Raw genomic sequence first — 17354 nt, forward strand, 5'->3', positions numbered from 1 at the left:
CGTGATACAATTACCACTCCCTTGTGATCATGTCCACGCAGATTCAGAGAGAGAGAGCGAGAGAGAGAGTTGGCAGGACTTTATAAACACAATAAGTCCTCCTTCTGCTGGACACTCCCCTGGTAACCTATCTTCTCCAGTGACCCTTAGAGACCAAGGTGATTGAAAATGGAAAGGACATTGCACTGGGGGAGGGAGTGGAAGGTGACCAAATGCCTTAACTGATTTGCCATGTGCTCTGCAGAGAAGAATCTCCATTAATGTTTGAGACCATTTTAAGGTCTTGTATAGAGAGGCTCTGCCATTGGATCTCTGCATCATAACACCATTTCACTTCATTGACATACAGTTGGTTGTCAATCATGCCTTCCTTTTTACAGTTAGGATCCAGATATTCTGGAGCACTATTACGCGGAATTGGTCAGCAGGAAGGTAGAGATGTCAGTTTCTGCTGTCAAAAGGTAAACATCTTACTGGTGCGAAGACCAATTACAAAATTATTACATCTATTATAACATCCCTGGTCATCTAGGGCCTGCTTTATAGAATGTACTAGTACTTCCTAAGGTCATAAAGTGGTTAATCTTCATCTGTCCTGACAATTATGAATGAGAAATATTTACTTAAACTTCTCTGGGAATGGTTAGGACATTCAACAGAAGCAGGGATAACGGTTCACAGGTGGACAACGACATCACAGTAACGCTATCCCCAAGAGGACAATTTCCTTCATCTGTGGAAACTGAGAGCTTCCAGAGAACAACCACAATATGTTGATGTAAGTACCACAATTTTATTTTCTGATTTTTGTCCCCCAAAAAATCTCCTTTCATTACTTGATTTTGAATTCTAGTGTTTAGACATGACTGAATATAAATGTTACATTTGTAATTCAGTAATATGAGGAAACTTAAGGGCTCTGAATACTTTTGGAAGGCATTGGATATAAATGGGCACAGCTTCAAAAGAAAGCTCTACTTGTCCTAAAAATATTAAAAACAATTTGTGCAGGCAAAATAGATTGTAATCAATTGAGAGCTCACAAGACCATAGCTCTCTTCTCCCTCTGTATCAGTATGTCTATAAATGTGTTTTTATTTTTACAACATTCTGACAACCTTAACAGTATAGTTTAGGGCTGCAACTAACAATTATTTTCATAATCGATTAGTTGACATTTTTTCAATTAATCGGATAAAAAAAATTTAATTTTTCATTTATTTAAGGATGCTACTTTTGCCACAAGTACATTTGTGAAATATCTGCCTTGCTAGATCTGTTCCAGTCCATTGTATGTGTGATATTAGTATCAGGGCATGTCGCTGAACATAAATTGTTTAACCCCTTGAAAATTGACGGACCGAGCACGTTATGCACTAACATTCAGTTAGTGACAATTGAAGTGCCAGGACTGTCATTGCTTTAAACGGGTGCAGAAAGTGATCTACGTTCGTTTTCTGCACCCAAACGGTGTTGCTGTAATTCCTCAATGAAGAGGCATTCAGCAACACCAGTATCGGCATCAGGGGCCACGTCTGGACCCTCCCCAGGGCGTCAACCACCACCATACACTATATGGCAGCGGACGTCCGTTTTAAGAGAGTTTAGGATGTGATCAACTATCACCTCCTAAACTTAAATGGTGTTGCTGAAATGCCTCGATAGCGCCGTGATCGCTCCAGAAAGCAGTCACAAGCGCCACTGCAAGTGGCAAAATCACAAAGATGGCGGCGCCCCCTTTCAAAAAAATAAAGGAGCTGAAAATGTTTCACTTCTGAGATTTTCTGAGAACTCTGGCTCACCTTACAGGTACTGCATTCAACTAGGGCTGCAACTAACGATTATTTTAATAATCGATTAGTTGGTCGATAATTTTTTCGATTAATCGGATAAAAAAAAAATGCAATTTTTTAAAATTTAAAATAATGTAATAAAAAACGTACAACTTACACTTTCATCTCTTTATTGTAATGGCCTCTCTATCTCTATTCACCTTCTTATTTTACTGACATAATAATAAAAGCTACTAGAACCCAAACACAGTGTTTCTCAAACTAGGTTTTAATACAAAGTTATTAGTAAATATTAATTCACATGTTAACTATTTTTCATATTTAATAAAAACTATGAGAAAAAAAGCCTTGTTTAAATTTTTTTTATTTACCAAACTGCCCACGGTTATGCACATCAGACCCCCAGCTTGCCACTCTGCCCCCATATATGCCTTATACCTCTTATATGCCAGATTCCACTGTGCCCCCTGATATGCCACTGTGCCCCTGATATGCCTTATACTCCTTATATGCCAGTGATATGCAACTGAGCCCCCTGATATACCTTTTACCCCAGATGTTTTATGACCCCCTGATATGCCTAATATCGATATGCCTTATACTCCCTATATGCCCTGAAATTCATAATACCCCCCATACACCACTATAACTCACCCAAACACAACTTTGGCTCCTCCCCCTCCCATACACCACTCTGGCCCCTCCCCCTCCCATACACCACTCTGGCCCCTCCCCCTCCCATACACCACTCTGGCTCCTCCCCCTCCCATACACCACTCTGGCTCCTCCCCCTCCCATACTCCACTCTGCCTCCTCCCCCTCCCATACTCCACTCTGCCTCCTCCCCCTCCCATACACCACTTTGGCCCCTCCCCCTCACATACTCCACTCTGCCTCCTCCCCCTCCCATACACCACTTTGGCTCCTCCCCCTCCCATACACCACTTTGCCTCCTCCCCCCTCCCATACACCACTTTGCCTCCTCCCCCCTCCCATACTCCACTCTGCCTCCTCCCCCCTGTTGGATTGGCTGGGTTCAACAATGTCCCAATTAACACACGGGGAAGGATGGCCACATGTCTAGTTTCCAATTTGAAAGATGCACATGTCCCAAATGTGGCCTTTTAGCCCCCAAACATTCACTGTACTCAGGAGATGTTGCTGAATACATATTGGGGTGTTGTATAAAAGTGACATATACCAAGAGCTGTCAATTCACACACAAAAGTACTACATGTGTGGGAAAAATACACACACAAAAAAATACTACTGCAAATTTGACAAAGGCTGGTGGTAAAATGTGTGCATGCAAAGAGTTAAAATACCAGCATTTAAAATACCCTAGGGTGTCTGGTCTTCAAAAATATATGGTTTTATAGAGCACACTGAATTGGCCGTGTTCAAAGATGTACTAAATAGGGTATTGGGCAGTGGATCACCACCAATGTCAAAGTTCAACATTGAAAAAAAGCGCATGCCCCAAATGCGGCCCTTTTGCCCCCCAAACAGCCAGGCAAACCCATGCATGGGTGGTATCACTGTTGGCTCCTCCCCCTCCCATACATTACTTTGCCTCCTCCCCCTCCCATACACCACTTTGCCTCCTCCCCCCTCCCATACACCACTTTGCCTCCTCCCCCTCCCATACTTCACTCTGCCTCCTCCCATACTCCACTCTGCCTCCTCCCCCCTCCCATACACCACTCTGGCTCCTCCCCTCTCCCATACAACTCTGGCCCCTCCCCCTCCCATACTCCACTCTGCCTCCTCCCCCTCCTATACTCCACTCTGCCTCCTCCCCCTCCCATACTCCACTCTGCCTCCTCCCCCTCCCATACTCCACTCTGCCTCCTGTCAGCAACGGATCTTCACTAGACACCAGGGAGCCGGGTAGAGAGGCAGAGTGGCGTATGGGAGGGGGAGGAGCCACAGTGGTGTATGGGAGGGTGGCTCCCATACACCCTTCTGACTCCTCCCCCTCCCATACACCGCTCTGCCTCTCTACCCGGCTCCGTTACTGACAGTAACGGAGGCTGTCTGTGCGATGCAGACCCCCACCAGCTGACAGAGAGGATGATTCTCTGTCAGCCTGTGAGTGTCTGCATCGCACAGACAGCCTCCGTTACTGCACTTCACTTACAATGTGGCTTCTATGAAGCTGCAGTGAAAGTCCTTGTCAGTAACTGAGCCGGGAGAGAGGCAGAGTGACGTATGGGAGGAGTCAGAGGGGTGTATGGGAGGGGGGAGAGAGACGGAAGTGAGAGACCGGCCGACAGTGAGGGGAATCCAAGTCTCCTGCAGCGTTGCGGGGGATCTGGATTCCGGTGTTATAATCCGATCTCTGTTTGAGATCGGATTATTATAAGGAGAGGAGTTTTTCAGAGCATTTGCTCTGAAAAAAACCTCTTTTTATAAATCGATAAAAATAGATTCGATTAATCGATGATGAAATTCGTTGCCAACGATTTTCGTAATCGATTATCGATTAGTTGTTTCAGCCCTACATTCAACCATGCAAGTCGATAAAGCTCAGCTTTCTAATCACAAAGTGATTAGTAAAATAAATGTGGAAAAAAAGTTAAAAAAAAAATTTAAAAAAATGGTAAAGTCCTATAATTAGCGCTTTATCGCATGTAAATACCGGCATGCTAAATACCCACGTTGCGTCTACTTTAAAAAAAAAATTATGATTTGATGGGGTAAATTGAATTGGCTGGGTTCAACAATGTCCCAATTAACACACGGGGAAGGATGGCCACATGTCTAATTTCCAATTTGAAAGATGCACATGTCCCAAATGTGGCCTTTTAGCCCGCAAACATTCACTGTACTCAGGAGATGTTGCTGAATACATAGTGGGGTGTTGTATAAAAGTGACATATACCAAGAGCTGTAAATTCACACATAAAAGTACTACACGTGTGGGAAAAATACACACAAAAAAATACTACTGCAAATTTGACAAAGGCTGGTGGTAAAATGTGTGCATGCAAAGAGTTAAAATACCAGCATTTAAAATACCCTAGGGTGTCTAGTCTTCAAAAATATATGGTTTTATAGAGCACACTGAATTGGCCGTGCTCAAAGATGTACTAAATAGGGTATTGGCAGTGGATCACCACCAATGTCAAAGTTCAACATTGAAAAAAAGCGCATGCCCCAAATGCGGCCCTTTTGCCCCCCAAAAAGCCAGGCAAACCCATGCATGGGTGGTATCACTGTAGCCAGGAGATGCTGCTGAACAAATTGTGGGGTGTTGGACAGCGGCATATACCAGGACCTGTTAACTCATACCTGAAGCAAAATGTGTTTACAAAAAAAGAAATGCAAAAAAATTACTACCTTAAAGATTGACAAAGACTGACAGTAGAATTAAAAATACTAACATCTGAAATACCCCGGGGGTGTCTAGTCTTCATGGTTTGATGGGGTAAATTGCATTAGCCAGCTTCAAAGATACCCGAAATTGCACACTTTCATGCTACTTGCATTTATTGTCTCATAACATGCAGAAAAAAAGAAAAAAAAAAAAAAAAAGATTTTTCAGGTAAAAGTCAGAAAAAGTAATTTTCCTCAAATTTTATACTTTTGATTTAGTAAATGATATGATACAATCAAAATAATATCTAAAAGAAAGCCCTCCTGGTCCTGAAAAAAACAATATATAACTTGTGTGGGTTCAGTAAACAGGAAAGGAGAAAATTACAGGTAAACACGGGCACCGCAGAAATGTTAAAAGAGCCATTGTCACGAAGGGGTTCAATTTAATGCTATGTCTCATCTTTACCCTCTTCCTTACGAAGACTTTTTAGTGCCATAAGGACCACATGTGGGATTAACCCAGGGCTTGACAAATTTGTTGTGAATCTAGGCGCCAGGTAAAAAAGTTAGGAGCCAGGATTTTTTTAAACTAACAGTTGGTCAAGAGTGATCTGATCATCATCAGCCCACTTACTAAACTCACAGCATTTGACCTGGAAGCACCCTGGACTTTCAGGTCAGTGCTGTTTTTTTTTTTTTTAATTAATTTTTTTTTTTTTTAACTCTTTTGATGCTGATGTTCCATTGGAGCACAGCATTGACTGATATTTAGTCCCCAAATGTTAACCCCTGCAATGCCACGAATGTGTCATACACAATTGTGGCACTGAAGGGGTTAACGCGGCACTGTCGCTCTCAGGCAGCAGGGGGGGTGTTGGGGCTGGTCTCCACACTCATGGGGAGACCAAAGAACCCTCTCACCCTGTCCCTGAAGCTGCCTCTGGCAGCTGGGACACAATTGCTGGTCTATAGACCAGCCATTGCAGGAGGAGTCTCTGATGACCTGCTGTAGGCTTCCATGCCTACAGGAATCATCAAAGGGCTTTTGGGGGCTCGTTTTTGCTGTTGCTGGTCTGCCTGGGCTTCCAGGCAGACCACCAGCAGCAGAGCCCCCTGAAAAACGGGAATTAACCCCTAAATGCCGCGATCGCGGCATTGAAGGGGTTAAAGCTGCCCTGTCACTCTCATGGAGCGATCAGGCAGCAGGGGGATGTTGTGTTAGGTCCCCACACTTGTGTGAGGACCCAATCAACACTGAACCCCCTTTCCTGAAGCTGCCTGTGGCAGCTGAAAACACGATTGCTAGTTTTCCAACAACCGCGTTTTCAGCCTACAGGATCACTCCGTGGGAGTGATCTCAGGCTTGGGGGCGGGCCCATACTCCTGGGCAGACAGAAGAAGCAGCGCCCCCGTGTGGTGACTCAGCCTCTTACATCCACAATTTTTTTCTGGATGTAAGAGGCTGACAAAACCTAGGCGCCAGGACAAAATTCTCTGTCGCCATGGCGACCTGGCGCCTGGGATTTGTCGAGCCCTGGATTAACCAAAAAAAAAAACAACCAAACAATCCAAAAAAACAACCACTTTTATTAAACCCTTCAATCCCAGGGGTTTTTGGTACCTCAAAGCCCGGAGCAATTTTGCCATTTTTGGGGTATATCAGTTTAGCGATTATTCTCCTTTCCTGTGAATAGCGTACCCATGTAAACTATATATTACTTTTTCAAGGAGAGATAGAGCTTTCGTTTGATACCATAGTTGGATGATTAGCTGAAAATTTAGAATGAGAAATTTAGTAAAAACTAGCGAAGATTAGAAAAAAAAACAAATTTTTTTTACATTTTCCCTCTGAATCCTCACAAAATTAGGTAAAGTGATGGAAAATCCCCTCCAAGTTTATCAATTCAGGTGTCCTGATTTCAGAAATACCTAATTTATATAGATTTTCCAGACTTTCCCAGCACCAGGGAGCATACTATAAGGTGTACAATTTTGTATACTTTTTATGCCTATGGCTTAACGGGTTTGGGGGTTGTGAACGGGGGCAGGAGGGTTATACTGGCTAGATGTTATGCTAGGGCAATGGGAAGTAAGTTTTTTTTTTTATATTTTTTTTATATCTTTTTATTTTATTTTAATTTTTTTGTATTTTTTATATATTTTTTTTATTTTAATTTTTTTGTATTTTTTATATATTTTTTTAACACAGAAATGGTTAGAGGTCCTCTTAGGGACCTCCTGAACATGCCAGTGATGTCACAATGACATAACAGCTCACATTATAATTATTTTTAGTATTTATATTAATATTTTAATGATTTTTTTAATAATTTTTAAACGAATTAACTTTTTTTCCCACTTTTCTGTTTCAGGACAGGAGGGGGAGTGAGAGACATGGTTTCTCACTCCCCTCCCCGCGATCCCCCTGCACCGATCACACTGTGAGCTCTATGCAGGTCCTCACAGGGGATATCCTGTCCTCCGATGACCTTCCGGGTTATATCAGCAGTGACGAAACCTGGAAGGTAACTGCTTACCGGCTTTCATGCCGGAAGCTGTTACAGGAGATCGGACAGCAGAAAGCCGGCAATGCCGGCTTCTGCTGTCAGTGGGGAGTCCAGGCTGTTAAAACGACAGCCTGGTCTCCCGTGAAGTGGCAGGGATGTGTCCCTGACGCTGCACGAAGGGCTGGACGTACCGGGACGTCCATAGGGGTTTCTTAATAGGTGTTTTTTGGACATCCCGGTACATCTATAGGGGAATGAAGGGGTTAAAAGTAAGCAACACACAAAAAAATTGGACAAAAAAAATTAAATATACATACACACACACATATATACATACAGGCCCGGACTGGCCATCGGGCATCTGCCCGGGCGGCACAGGGCCGGGTTGACATAGGGCTGATGGAGCTGCAGCTCCAGGCCCCTACCTTAAAATAGGCCCAGTCAGGACCGAATGAATTGTGTGAATGCGTACGAGAATTAATGTGTGGATGAATTGCTTGAATGATTTGGGGAAATGCAAAGATGGTAATGAAGGGTGGGCTGTTTACCGACAAAGATGTCTTACACTGGGCTGTTAGGGGACAAAGTTGGTTCAGGCTGGGCTGTAATGTGTGTTTAATCTGGGTGCTGATCAGGTTCTATGTGGGCAATGTGGACACCAGGACTGGCTTTGGGGTGTGCAACCTGTGATATATGCCTGTCATTTAGGGGGTTATCTATACCTTTAATGCTGAGTTTATTAGTGAATTCCAATTGATTTATACCTGCAAAGCTGGGTGTGTGTTATTCTGTTGATCTGTATCTGGTACGCTCTGTTTCCATACATTATTATTGTATACCTCCAAATAGAGGGTTTGTATGTCTCATTCTGTTTATTTGATCTATACCTTCAAGGCTGAACATGTGATTTTCAATTGATCTATACTTGCAAAGCTTGGCTTTTGTGTTGATTATGTTGATCTATACCTGCTATGCTATGTTTCCATACATCATTTATGCATACCTGCAAATATAGGGTTTGTATGTGATCTATACATGCACGTGCTGTTTATTTTCAAAATCGAGTTTTATGCACGTGCTGTTTATATGTGTTTGATCTATAGTACACAGGGAGGAAGGAAAGGAGAGGTATGGCTTAGTGAATGAGGGACAAAGGGACTGGGAATGATTTCAGGGGAGAGGACCCCTCAAAGTCATGTTCAGGGTGAGAAGGGGGGGAAGACTGCACTGACTCTCACAGTCTTCCCCTAATCTGCAGTCAGTATGGCAATTTTTTTTTTTTGTGTGGTAGCGGAGGGAGTGATTACATGGTAGGGAGAGTGGAGCAGGGCCCAAGGAAATGTCGGTGTGGCAGAGCCTGTCCTGTTGTGCGTGTCTGGGTGGCAAAGCCTGTCCTGATGTGTATTTAGTCATCTGTTTTCTGGCCCTTTCCTTTCTGTAGGAATAAATTGAACTATTTAATTTTTACTTATCCAGAGATAAAACGCCCTCCTGAATTTGTAGTCACTCCAGAGGACAAAACAATCTAGGCTCAGAAATCAGTGAGAGCAAAAGTAAAGGTTTTGTATTATTTACTCTATTTCAACCTGCGTATCTTATTAAAAAGATTGTGGCTTCAGGCGTCCTGGGTATGATTATTTTTTTTTTAGTCACATTGCTCTGCCTAGAGGATCGGCTAAGCGCCGCAAATCATTTGGGGTGGTCTGAGTTTCTTCCCTGCTGTGCTGTGATGTGAGTCTGTGACTGACAGACTCACTTGTCGTGAGGGTGATCTGACCAACGAAGGCCCAAGGAGTGCCACACTGCCACTAGTTTTTGTTTTGTTTTTTTTTACCAACTAAATGGTCAAAGATTAGTTACTGTTTTGAATCTTTCATTAAAGATATAGCACTTTAGAAATTGCATGACGTTATGATACATTATATATTTATGTAATACTAATTCATTAGTGACAAAAGCATGCTGAAAAATAACTAATAGACAACAAGAAATGGTATATTAAATTTGTCAGAATTTGGTTTATCAAAAAATAAATAAATAAAAATGGGCTGCTCAGTCTTAAATGCCCGGGCCTGCACACATATATTATATATATTTATTTTATATATAACATATATACTGGGGCAAAGTGGCAAATAAAAAGGAAATAAAAATATAAAAACTCTTTTCTTAATCTTACTTTTTATCATAACAAAAAATAGTTTACATGTGAATTAATTCCCCATAGGGAAGTCTTATTTTCAGGCTTTTTTCCTAAATGAATATTAAAATTTTGGGGGTTCGTCTTATTAGTGAGCAAATACGGTATATATATATATGATTGTTAATAGCAATCACAATCCTATCATGCCCAGGCATAACCAGATTCCAGCATGTACTGGCTGAACTGCAGATCTCTCACTCGCAGACTTCTGCAGGGGCCCTGCTGCTTCCCTCTGTGTTGCTGTGTGAGCAACTTCTCTTGTCCCACCCCCAGGGGAAGAAGGAACGGAGCAGAGTCATGTGATGTGCAGTCCCGTGAATGGGGTTCCTGCTTCTCCTGGCCTGCACAAGAGCCACTGCTCGCACAGTTTCAAAAGGTAGGCAGCCTGGCCCCTGCGGACAATTATTTTCGTCCTTTTTATTATTATTATTATTTGGCATTTTGCCAATAATGCCCTTGTCAGATGATATATTTCAGCCACCGATATATCGGTGCATCCCTAATTTCTTCTACACTGTAAATGCTACCGATTTATGTTCCCGATTACAGAAACACCCCACATGTTCTAGAGGGCCACTTCCATCCCTTAAATTGTACCCTATAAAAGGTAGTAATACAGATAGAGAGCTCTTTAGGGATCTCTGGTACATCTTCTGCATAACAGGCACGTCACAATGACATCACTGAGCTCACCATATTGTTTATTTTATTTCACTTTGTTTTGTCGTGGGAAGAGGGAGAAACGTGTGACCAGCCGACCAACCGGTTGGCTTCAGAAGTGACGTTTACCAGAAGAAAACGCGTGATCAGGCATTCCTTATGTAACGGTATATGGGTGCTCACGCCGTTACACATGATCGGTTGGCAGGAAACCTGAAGCCAAAAGACAGCTTGTGAAGCAGGTAGATGTCCCTGCTGCCACGAACACTGCATGGCACAAAGGTAACCTTGGCACATATTTCAAGGAAATACCTGTAGGTCCAGGGGTAAAGGAGTTGAGATCACTGTATTTGTATTATACAAAAATGTAGGGCTGCAACCACTAATCGATAAAATCGATAATGATCATTGACAACGATTTTCGTTATCGATTAGTAGAATCGATTTTTAGCGATTATAAAAAGAGGGTTTTTTCAGAGCAAATGCTCTGAAAAACTCCTCTCCTTGTATAATCCGACCTCAGAGATCGGATTATAACACTAGAATCCGGATCCCCGCAACGCTGCAGGGGACATGGATTCCCCTCACTGTCAGCCGGTGGGTGTCCGTGCAATGCGCACAGACAACTTCCGTCTCTCCCCTCCACTTCCGCTGGGGCTTCTACGATGTAGCGCCAGCATCACGTAATGTAGAAGCCCCAGCAGAAGTGAAGGGGAGTAACGGAGGCTGTCTGTGCGCATCGTGCAGACCCCCCACCGGCTAACAGAGAATCGAGGTCTCTTGCAGAGGATCATCCTCTCTGTCAGCCGGTGGGGGTCTGCGCGATGCACACAGACAGCCTCCATTACTCCCCTTCACTTCCGCTGGGGCTTCTATGAAGCTCCAGTGAAAGTGCCGGTCAGCAACGGAGGATCACAAAACACCAGGGAGTCAGGAGAGAGGCAGCGTGGTGTATGGGAGGGGGGCTCCCATACACCACTCTGCCTCCTCCCCCTCCCATCCAGCACTCTGTCGCTCTATCCGACTCCCTGGTGTCTTGTGAACCTCCGTTGCTGACAGGAGGCAGAGTGGTGTATGGGAAGGGGGAGAGAGGCAGAGTGGTGTATGGGAGGGGGGAGAGAGGCAGAGTGGTGTATGGGAGGGGGGAGAGAGGCAGAGTGGTGAATGGGAGGGTGGAGAGTGGTGTATGTGTGAGTTATAGTGGTGTATGGTGGGGTATAATGAATTTCAGGGAGGCAGAGTGGCATATCTGGGCAGGTTGGGGTGGTGTTTAGGGGGAGGTAGAGTGGTGTATAGGGGGTATAATGAATTTCAGAGTGGCATATCTGGGGGAGGCAGAGTGGTGAATCAGGGAGTATAATGAATTTCACGGTGGTGCAGAGCATAGTGGCATTTAGGGAGGTATAAGGCATAAATGGGGGCAAGTGGCATATTGGAAGTTATAAGGCATATCAGGGGGCACACTGGCATATAGGGGGTATAAGGCATATTGATATTAGGCATATCAGAGGGGCATAAGACATATCTGGGGTAAAAGGTATTTCAGGGGGCTCAGTTACATATCACTGGCATATAAGGAGTATAAGGCATATCGGGGGCACAGTGGAATCTCTGGCATAAGAGGTATAAGGCATATATGGGGGCAGAGTGGCAAGCTGGAGGTCAGATGTGCATAACTGGGGGCAGTTTGGTAAATAAAAGAAAATATAAACAAGGCTTTTTTCTCAGTTTTTATTAAATATGAAAAATGGTTAACATATGAATTAATATTTACTAATAACTTTGTATTAAAACCTAGTTTGAGAAACACTGTGTTTGGGTTCTTGTAGCTTTCATTATTATGTCAGTAAAATAAGAAGGTGAATAGAGAAATGCCATTGTGATAAAGAGATGAAAGTGTAAAAAGTTTAAATAAAAAACATTTGCACTTTTTTTTTTATCAAAAAAATAAAAATCGGCCAACTTATCGATTATTAGAATAATCGTTAGTTGCAGCCCTACAAAAATGTAAAATGGTAGATTTCAGTGAGCTCTTTTAAACCAGTTTGCACCCCTTAGGATGTTAAAAGCTGTGCAAAGACGCCCCTTAGAACATACTGGTATCTCCCTGCCGCTACACAGGAACCAAGCTGTCTATTGACAGCGTGGACTCTCCTCTACTCGGCACAAGTGCTGGGACACCTTTCTGTAAAAAAAAAAAAAAAAAAAAAAAAAAAAAAAGGGCCAATCATGCAATGATTCACTGGAGGACAGGCGAGCCTTAGCATGGTCTTTCTGAGGCCGTTTGCACATATTGCAATGCAGAGTTATGGAGCCTGTTTGTTGATCACAGCGCGATCAGCACGCTCAGATCAGAAGGAGGAGAGGGAGAATGAATGAAAAAAAAATTAAGAGGGAAATATAAATAAATAAAATTATTGGGAGCCCAGTGATGTCATTATGCAATTAAATTGTATAACAGAAAAAAAAATGCAATAACATTGCAGACACAGACAACCCCCGCTGCTAACCGCACCACCTTCGGGCTGCAGCGGAAGTGGTCTACGCGAATCGCGTAGACGTCTACCTGCTGCCCCGAAGTGCCTTTTAACCCTCTATATATGTCATTCTGCCTCCTGAAATGCCTTATACCTCCCTATATGCCACTCTGCCCCATAATACGCCTTTTAACCCCCTAAATGCAAGAGTGGCACATAGGGGGGTCAAAAGGCATTTAATTGGGCACAGTGGCATATAGGGTTAAAAGGCATATCATGGGGCACAATGGCATATAGGAGGTATAAGGCATTTCTGGGGCAGAGTGGCAAGCCTGGGGCAGATGTGCATAACTCGGGGGGCAGGTTGGAAAATAAAAGGAAATAAAAAAAATATTTTTCTCAATCATAGCTTTTATTTTAAAAAAAAAAAAATAGTTTACATAGTTTACATGAATTAACATTTACTGGTAAAACTTTTTTCCTATAGAGTCGTCTTATATTCAGGCTTTTTCTTTTTTCCCTAAATTAATATTCAGATTTGGGGGGTCATTTTATAATCAGGGTCATCTTATAATAGAGCAAACACCGTAGTTGGCGGATTACCTTTTCCATTAATTGGATAAAAAAATAAATGTACAGTTTTCATTTATTTAAAATATGCATTTCTTGTTTTTATTTCCCAACCTGCCCCCCAGTTATGCACATCTGAGCCCTGGCTTATCACACTGCCTCCCAGATGTCACATACCCCCAGATATGCAACACTGCCTCCCAGATATACCACTCTGCCCTCCCCACATATGTCTTATATACCCTATATGCCTTAGACCCCCAGATATGCCATAGTGCCCCAGATATGCCTTATACCCCCCAGATATGCCATAGTGCCCTCAGATTCACAGACCCGTTCACATGACACCGACAATACTATAAATAAATACTGGATTAATCTTCACTTCCCCCCAGGATTTAGATTCCCGTTAGTTTGCACCCCTTTACCTCTAACTGCAAATTAAGTTAACTTTATTAAATTAATTAAATTTACCCTCAGTCCTAAATTAATCTTAACGACCCCATCAACCATAACTGCCCCTAAATTAACACCCTGAAGACCCCATTAACCACAACTGCCCCTAAATTAACACCCTGAAGAGCCCATTAACCACAACTGCCCCTAAATTAACCCTGAAGACCCCATTAACCATAACAGCCCCTAAAATAACCCTAAACGCCCCATTAACCATAACTGCCCCTAAATACCCCATTAACCATAACGGCCCCTAAATTAACCCTAAACACACCATTAACCATAACTGTCCCAAATTAACCCCCACCTCCCCTAAGTTTCCGAACCCCAAATATTAATGTTATACTCACAGTTAGATTAATTGCCGAGCAATGTGGAGTTGTGGATGCTATAGGAAATGGGCGAGACCAATTGGCACTGGGAGAAAAAAAGGGGGCGGAGCCGATTGTCAGAGTGACTGCAGGGAGGGACTGGTAAGTAGTATTTGCTCTGAAAAAACCTTTGCTCTGTATTTGTATTTTTTTTTTTTTTTTTACAAAAACTTGTCCCCTTCAGTCCCCTACGGACATACCATACATCAAAAAAACGCATCCCAAGAATCCCCTATGGACGTACCAGTACGTCCTGCCCTTCTTGCAGCGGCAGGAGAAAAGGCTGTCATCGCCGGCTTTCTGCTGCCCGATCTCCTGCAACAGCTTCCGGCACGAACGCCGGAAAACTGTCACGTGCGATCAGGCATTCCCTTCCGGGTCGCGTCACTGCTGATGTCACCCGGAAGGTCGTCGGAGGACATGATATCCCCCGCAGGGATATCCGATCGCACAGACACTGATTTCTACGCAAGTCTGTGGGGACATGCATAGAGATCACAGTGTGATCGGCCCAGGGAGGAGAGCGAGAAACCATGTTTCTCATTCTTCTCCCATGCTGAAAACCAAAACGAAGGGGAAAATTAGTGATTAAAACAAAAGAAAAAAACCAACAAAATAAATATTTTTTTAAAAAAATCACTGGCATTAATAACATGTTCAAGAGGTCCCTAAGCGGACCTCTAACCATTTGAAAAAATATATATATAAAAATATGAAAAAAAATTTTTTTTAAAAAATATATATATAAAAAAGAAAAAACCCTTACATCCCATTGCAACCCTCCTGCCCCCTTTCACAACCCCCAAACCCGTTAAGCCATAAGCATAAAAATTCTACAAATAATGTACACCTTATAGTATGTTTCCTATAAGTGCTGGGAAAGTATGGAAAATCTATATAAATTAGGTATTTCTGAGATCAGGACACCTGAATTGATAAACTTGGAGGGGATTCAGAGGGAAACGAATTTTCGCTAGTTTTTACTAAATTTCTCACTCTAAATTTCCAGCTAATCATCCAACTATGGTATCAAAGGAAAGCTCTATCTCTCCTTGAAAAAACAATACATGGGTACACCATTCACAGGAAAAGAGAATAATCGCTGAACTACAAAAAATGGCAAAATTGCTCTGGGACATGAGGTACAAAAAAACCCTGGCACTGAAGGGGTTAAGAAGAAATGTATGTTTATAAGGGCACATCAAATATCATGGTTTAACAAACATATGGTAAAAATCACAAAAAATGGACAGGTATTTGAGTATTAAAAAAAAAAAAAAAAAAAGACCATCGCAACTGTAAATGCGTGCATCGGCTAATATTTTTTATCCAGTAGATGTCAACAATCACATGTATAATATGCATCTATGAATAATTTGCACGCACAATTATTTTTATGGGAAAATATTTTTTTAGATTGTTCTTATTACATCTAATACAAATAGGTAGTTGCCAAGAGCACACACTTGATAACTATAAGAATAGGTAGATGAAGCATTCCACATATGAAATAGAAACAGACATTCACAGAATGGCATTGATTACCTCCACCCTTGGCTCCAGAGACAGGCTTTCTACCAGAGCTGACCGGATTGCCAGGTTTCTTAGGAGCAGGGACCTTGAAAGCTGATGCAGCTGAAGAGGGCCTGTTCCCATCCACTGAGTCCTCATCCTCAAAGCTTTTATCTGGGAACAATAAAAGAAACGAGCTGAGGCTAAGGACAGACACACCTATTACTGCAGCTCCGTTACAACAAATCCTACAATAGGATGAACACAGCTTGAGAAGGGAAAAAAATGTGCTAACACGCCCTTTGTCTCAGGCCTAGTAGATCAGATGCATCTCTTGCATTCAAATCACATCAACTACACACACACACACACACAAATACATAAAGTGCTACTTTGCGGTTCTAAAGATTTAAATTAAACTGCAATGAGTTTTATCGGTGACAAGGGAAGCACGCAGTGGCAATTACTAGTTTCCGCTTTAATTTTCTTAAAATGTGTGACGCTACAAAGCAGCATTTTGTGCCACCCTGACACTGCAACTTACAATCACAGATACGCTTGCAGATGAGTCGCCTCATTCCTTCTATAGCACTTGCATTTCCTTCCACTCTAGGATGCTCCGGGTAGCTCACATGGCCCTCCCTTCCCTTCCCCCCATAAGCACAAGCGGCAGGATTTTCAGGAACTTAAGCTGAGATCCCGGCAGACGGAAAGGACCACACAACCCACAGTGATGCTTCAGCCGGCATCTTTTCCCTGCCTATGCTCGCAGGGAGGGGAATCAGCCAATCAGCTGCAGAGTGACATCATTCTCCAATAGCCACAGACAAGGTAGCTTTACCATGAATATACATTTCTCTTAAAGGAAGAGTGCGCAAATCCTTGTGACACACTCACGCAAACCCAACTAAATGGTGACATCGTGTTACTTATTGTATACCGCTTTTGGAAAAGAATAAAAACACGATTCAAGGCAAAGCTGATTATACCACTGATGATCATGGTAACCACAAAAAGGTATTAACCTGGTAGCATATAGTATGGGGGGAAAAATACTACAAACGGCATGCAAACAGCCTTCTGATAGAACGCAAGGAGACTTCTGGCATATGTGAACATTTTGATTGCAGTAACAATAAAAAGTCTCCTTTTTCATTTTTACAGATTTGCATTATATTGATATTTCTAATAGAATGGCTTTTCTACCATGTTATATATTGGATATCTATAGATATAAATATATATATTAACATACTATAAAATTATATAATCTACAGATTGTACAATGGAGTATTCTGACTACAGGACATTTTCAATTTACTATATTTTAATTATACGAATATGCAATATTAAAGTTCTTGGTACACACTTTTTGTCAAAAGCCAAAACATGCTAAAGTTGGCCATAAAAAAAATTTAAATTTTATTTCTCACCGACTTTAAATATTGTTTTATGTTTCATAAATGGTGGCCAATTATCTTAAA

The 17354-nt window shown here is 42.3% G+C and overlaps 1 protein-coding gene across 35 annotated transcripts in view; it reads right to left on the reverse strand.

Moving 5' to 3' along the window:
• CLASP2 (cytoplasmic linker associated protein 2) overlaps positions 1–17354 on the reverse strand; it is a 157667-nt gene that overhangs the window by 96930 nt on the left and 43383 nt on the right. For 30 of the 35 annotated variants that reach the window (XM_053467366.1, XM_053467361.1, XM_053467351.1 and 27 more), the window contains one exon: positions 15904–16044. In XM_053467366.1, the coding sequence (XP_053323341.1) occupies positions 15904–16044 (141 nt within the window). Of the gene's footprint in view, positions 1–15903; positions 16045–16414; positions 16721–17354 lie in introns of those variants that run through there. The other 5 variants (XM_053467380.1, XM_053467376.1, XM_053467382.1 and 2 more) reach the window with 3 other exon arrangements.

Source organism: Spea bombifrons, chromosome 5 (genome assembly GCF_027358695.1).
Source record: "Spea bombifrons isolate aSpeBom1 chromosome 5, aSpeBom1.2.pri, whole genome shotgun sequence".
Classification (NCBI taxonomy): Eukaryota; Metazoa; Chordata; class Amphibia; order Anura; family Pelobatidae; genus Spea; species Spea bombifrons.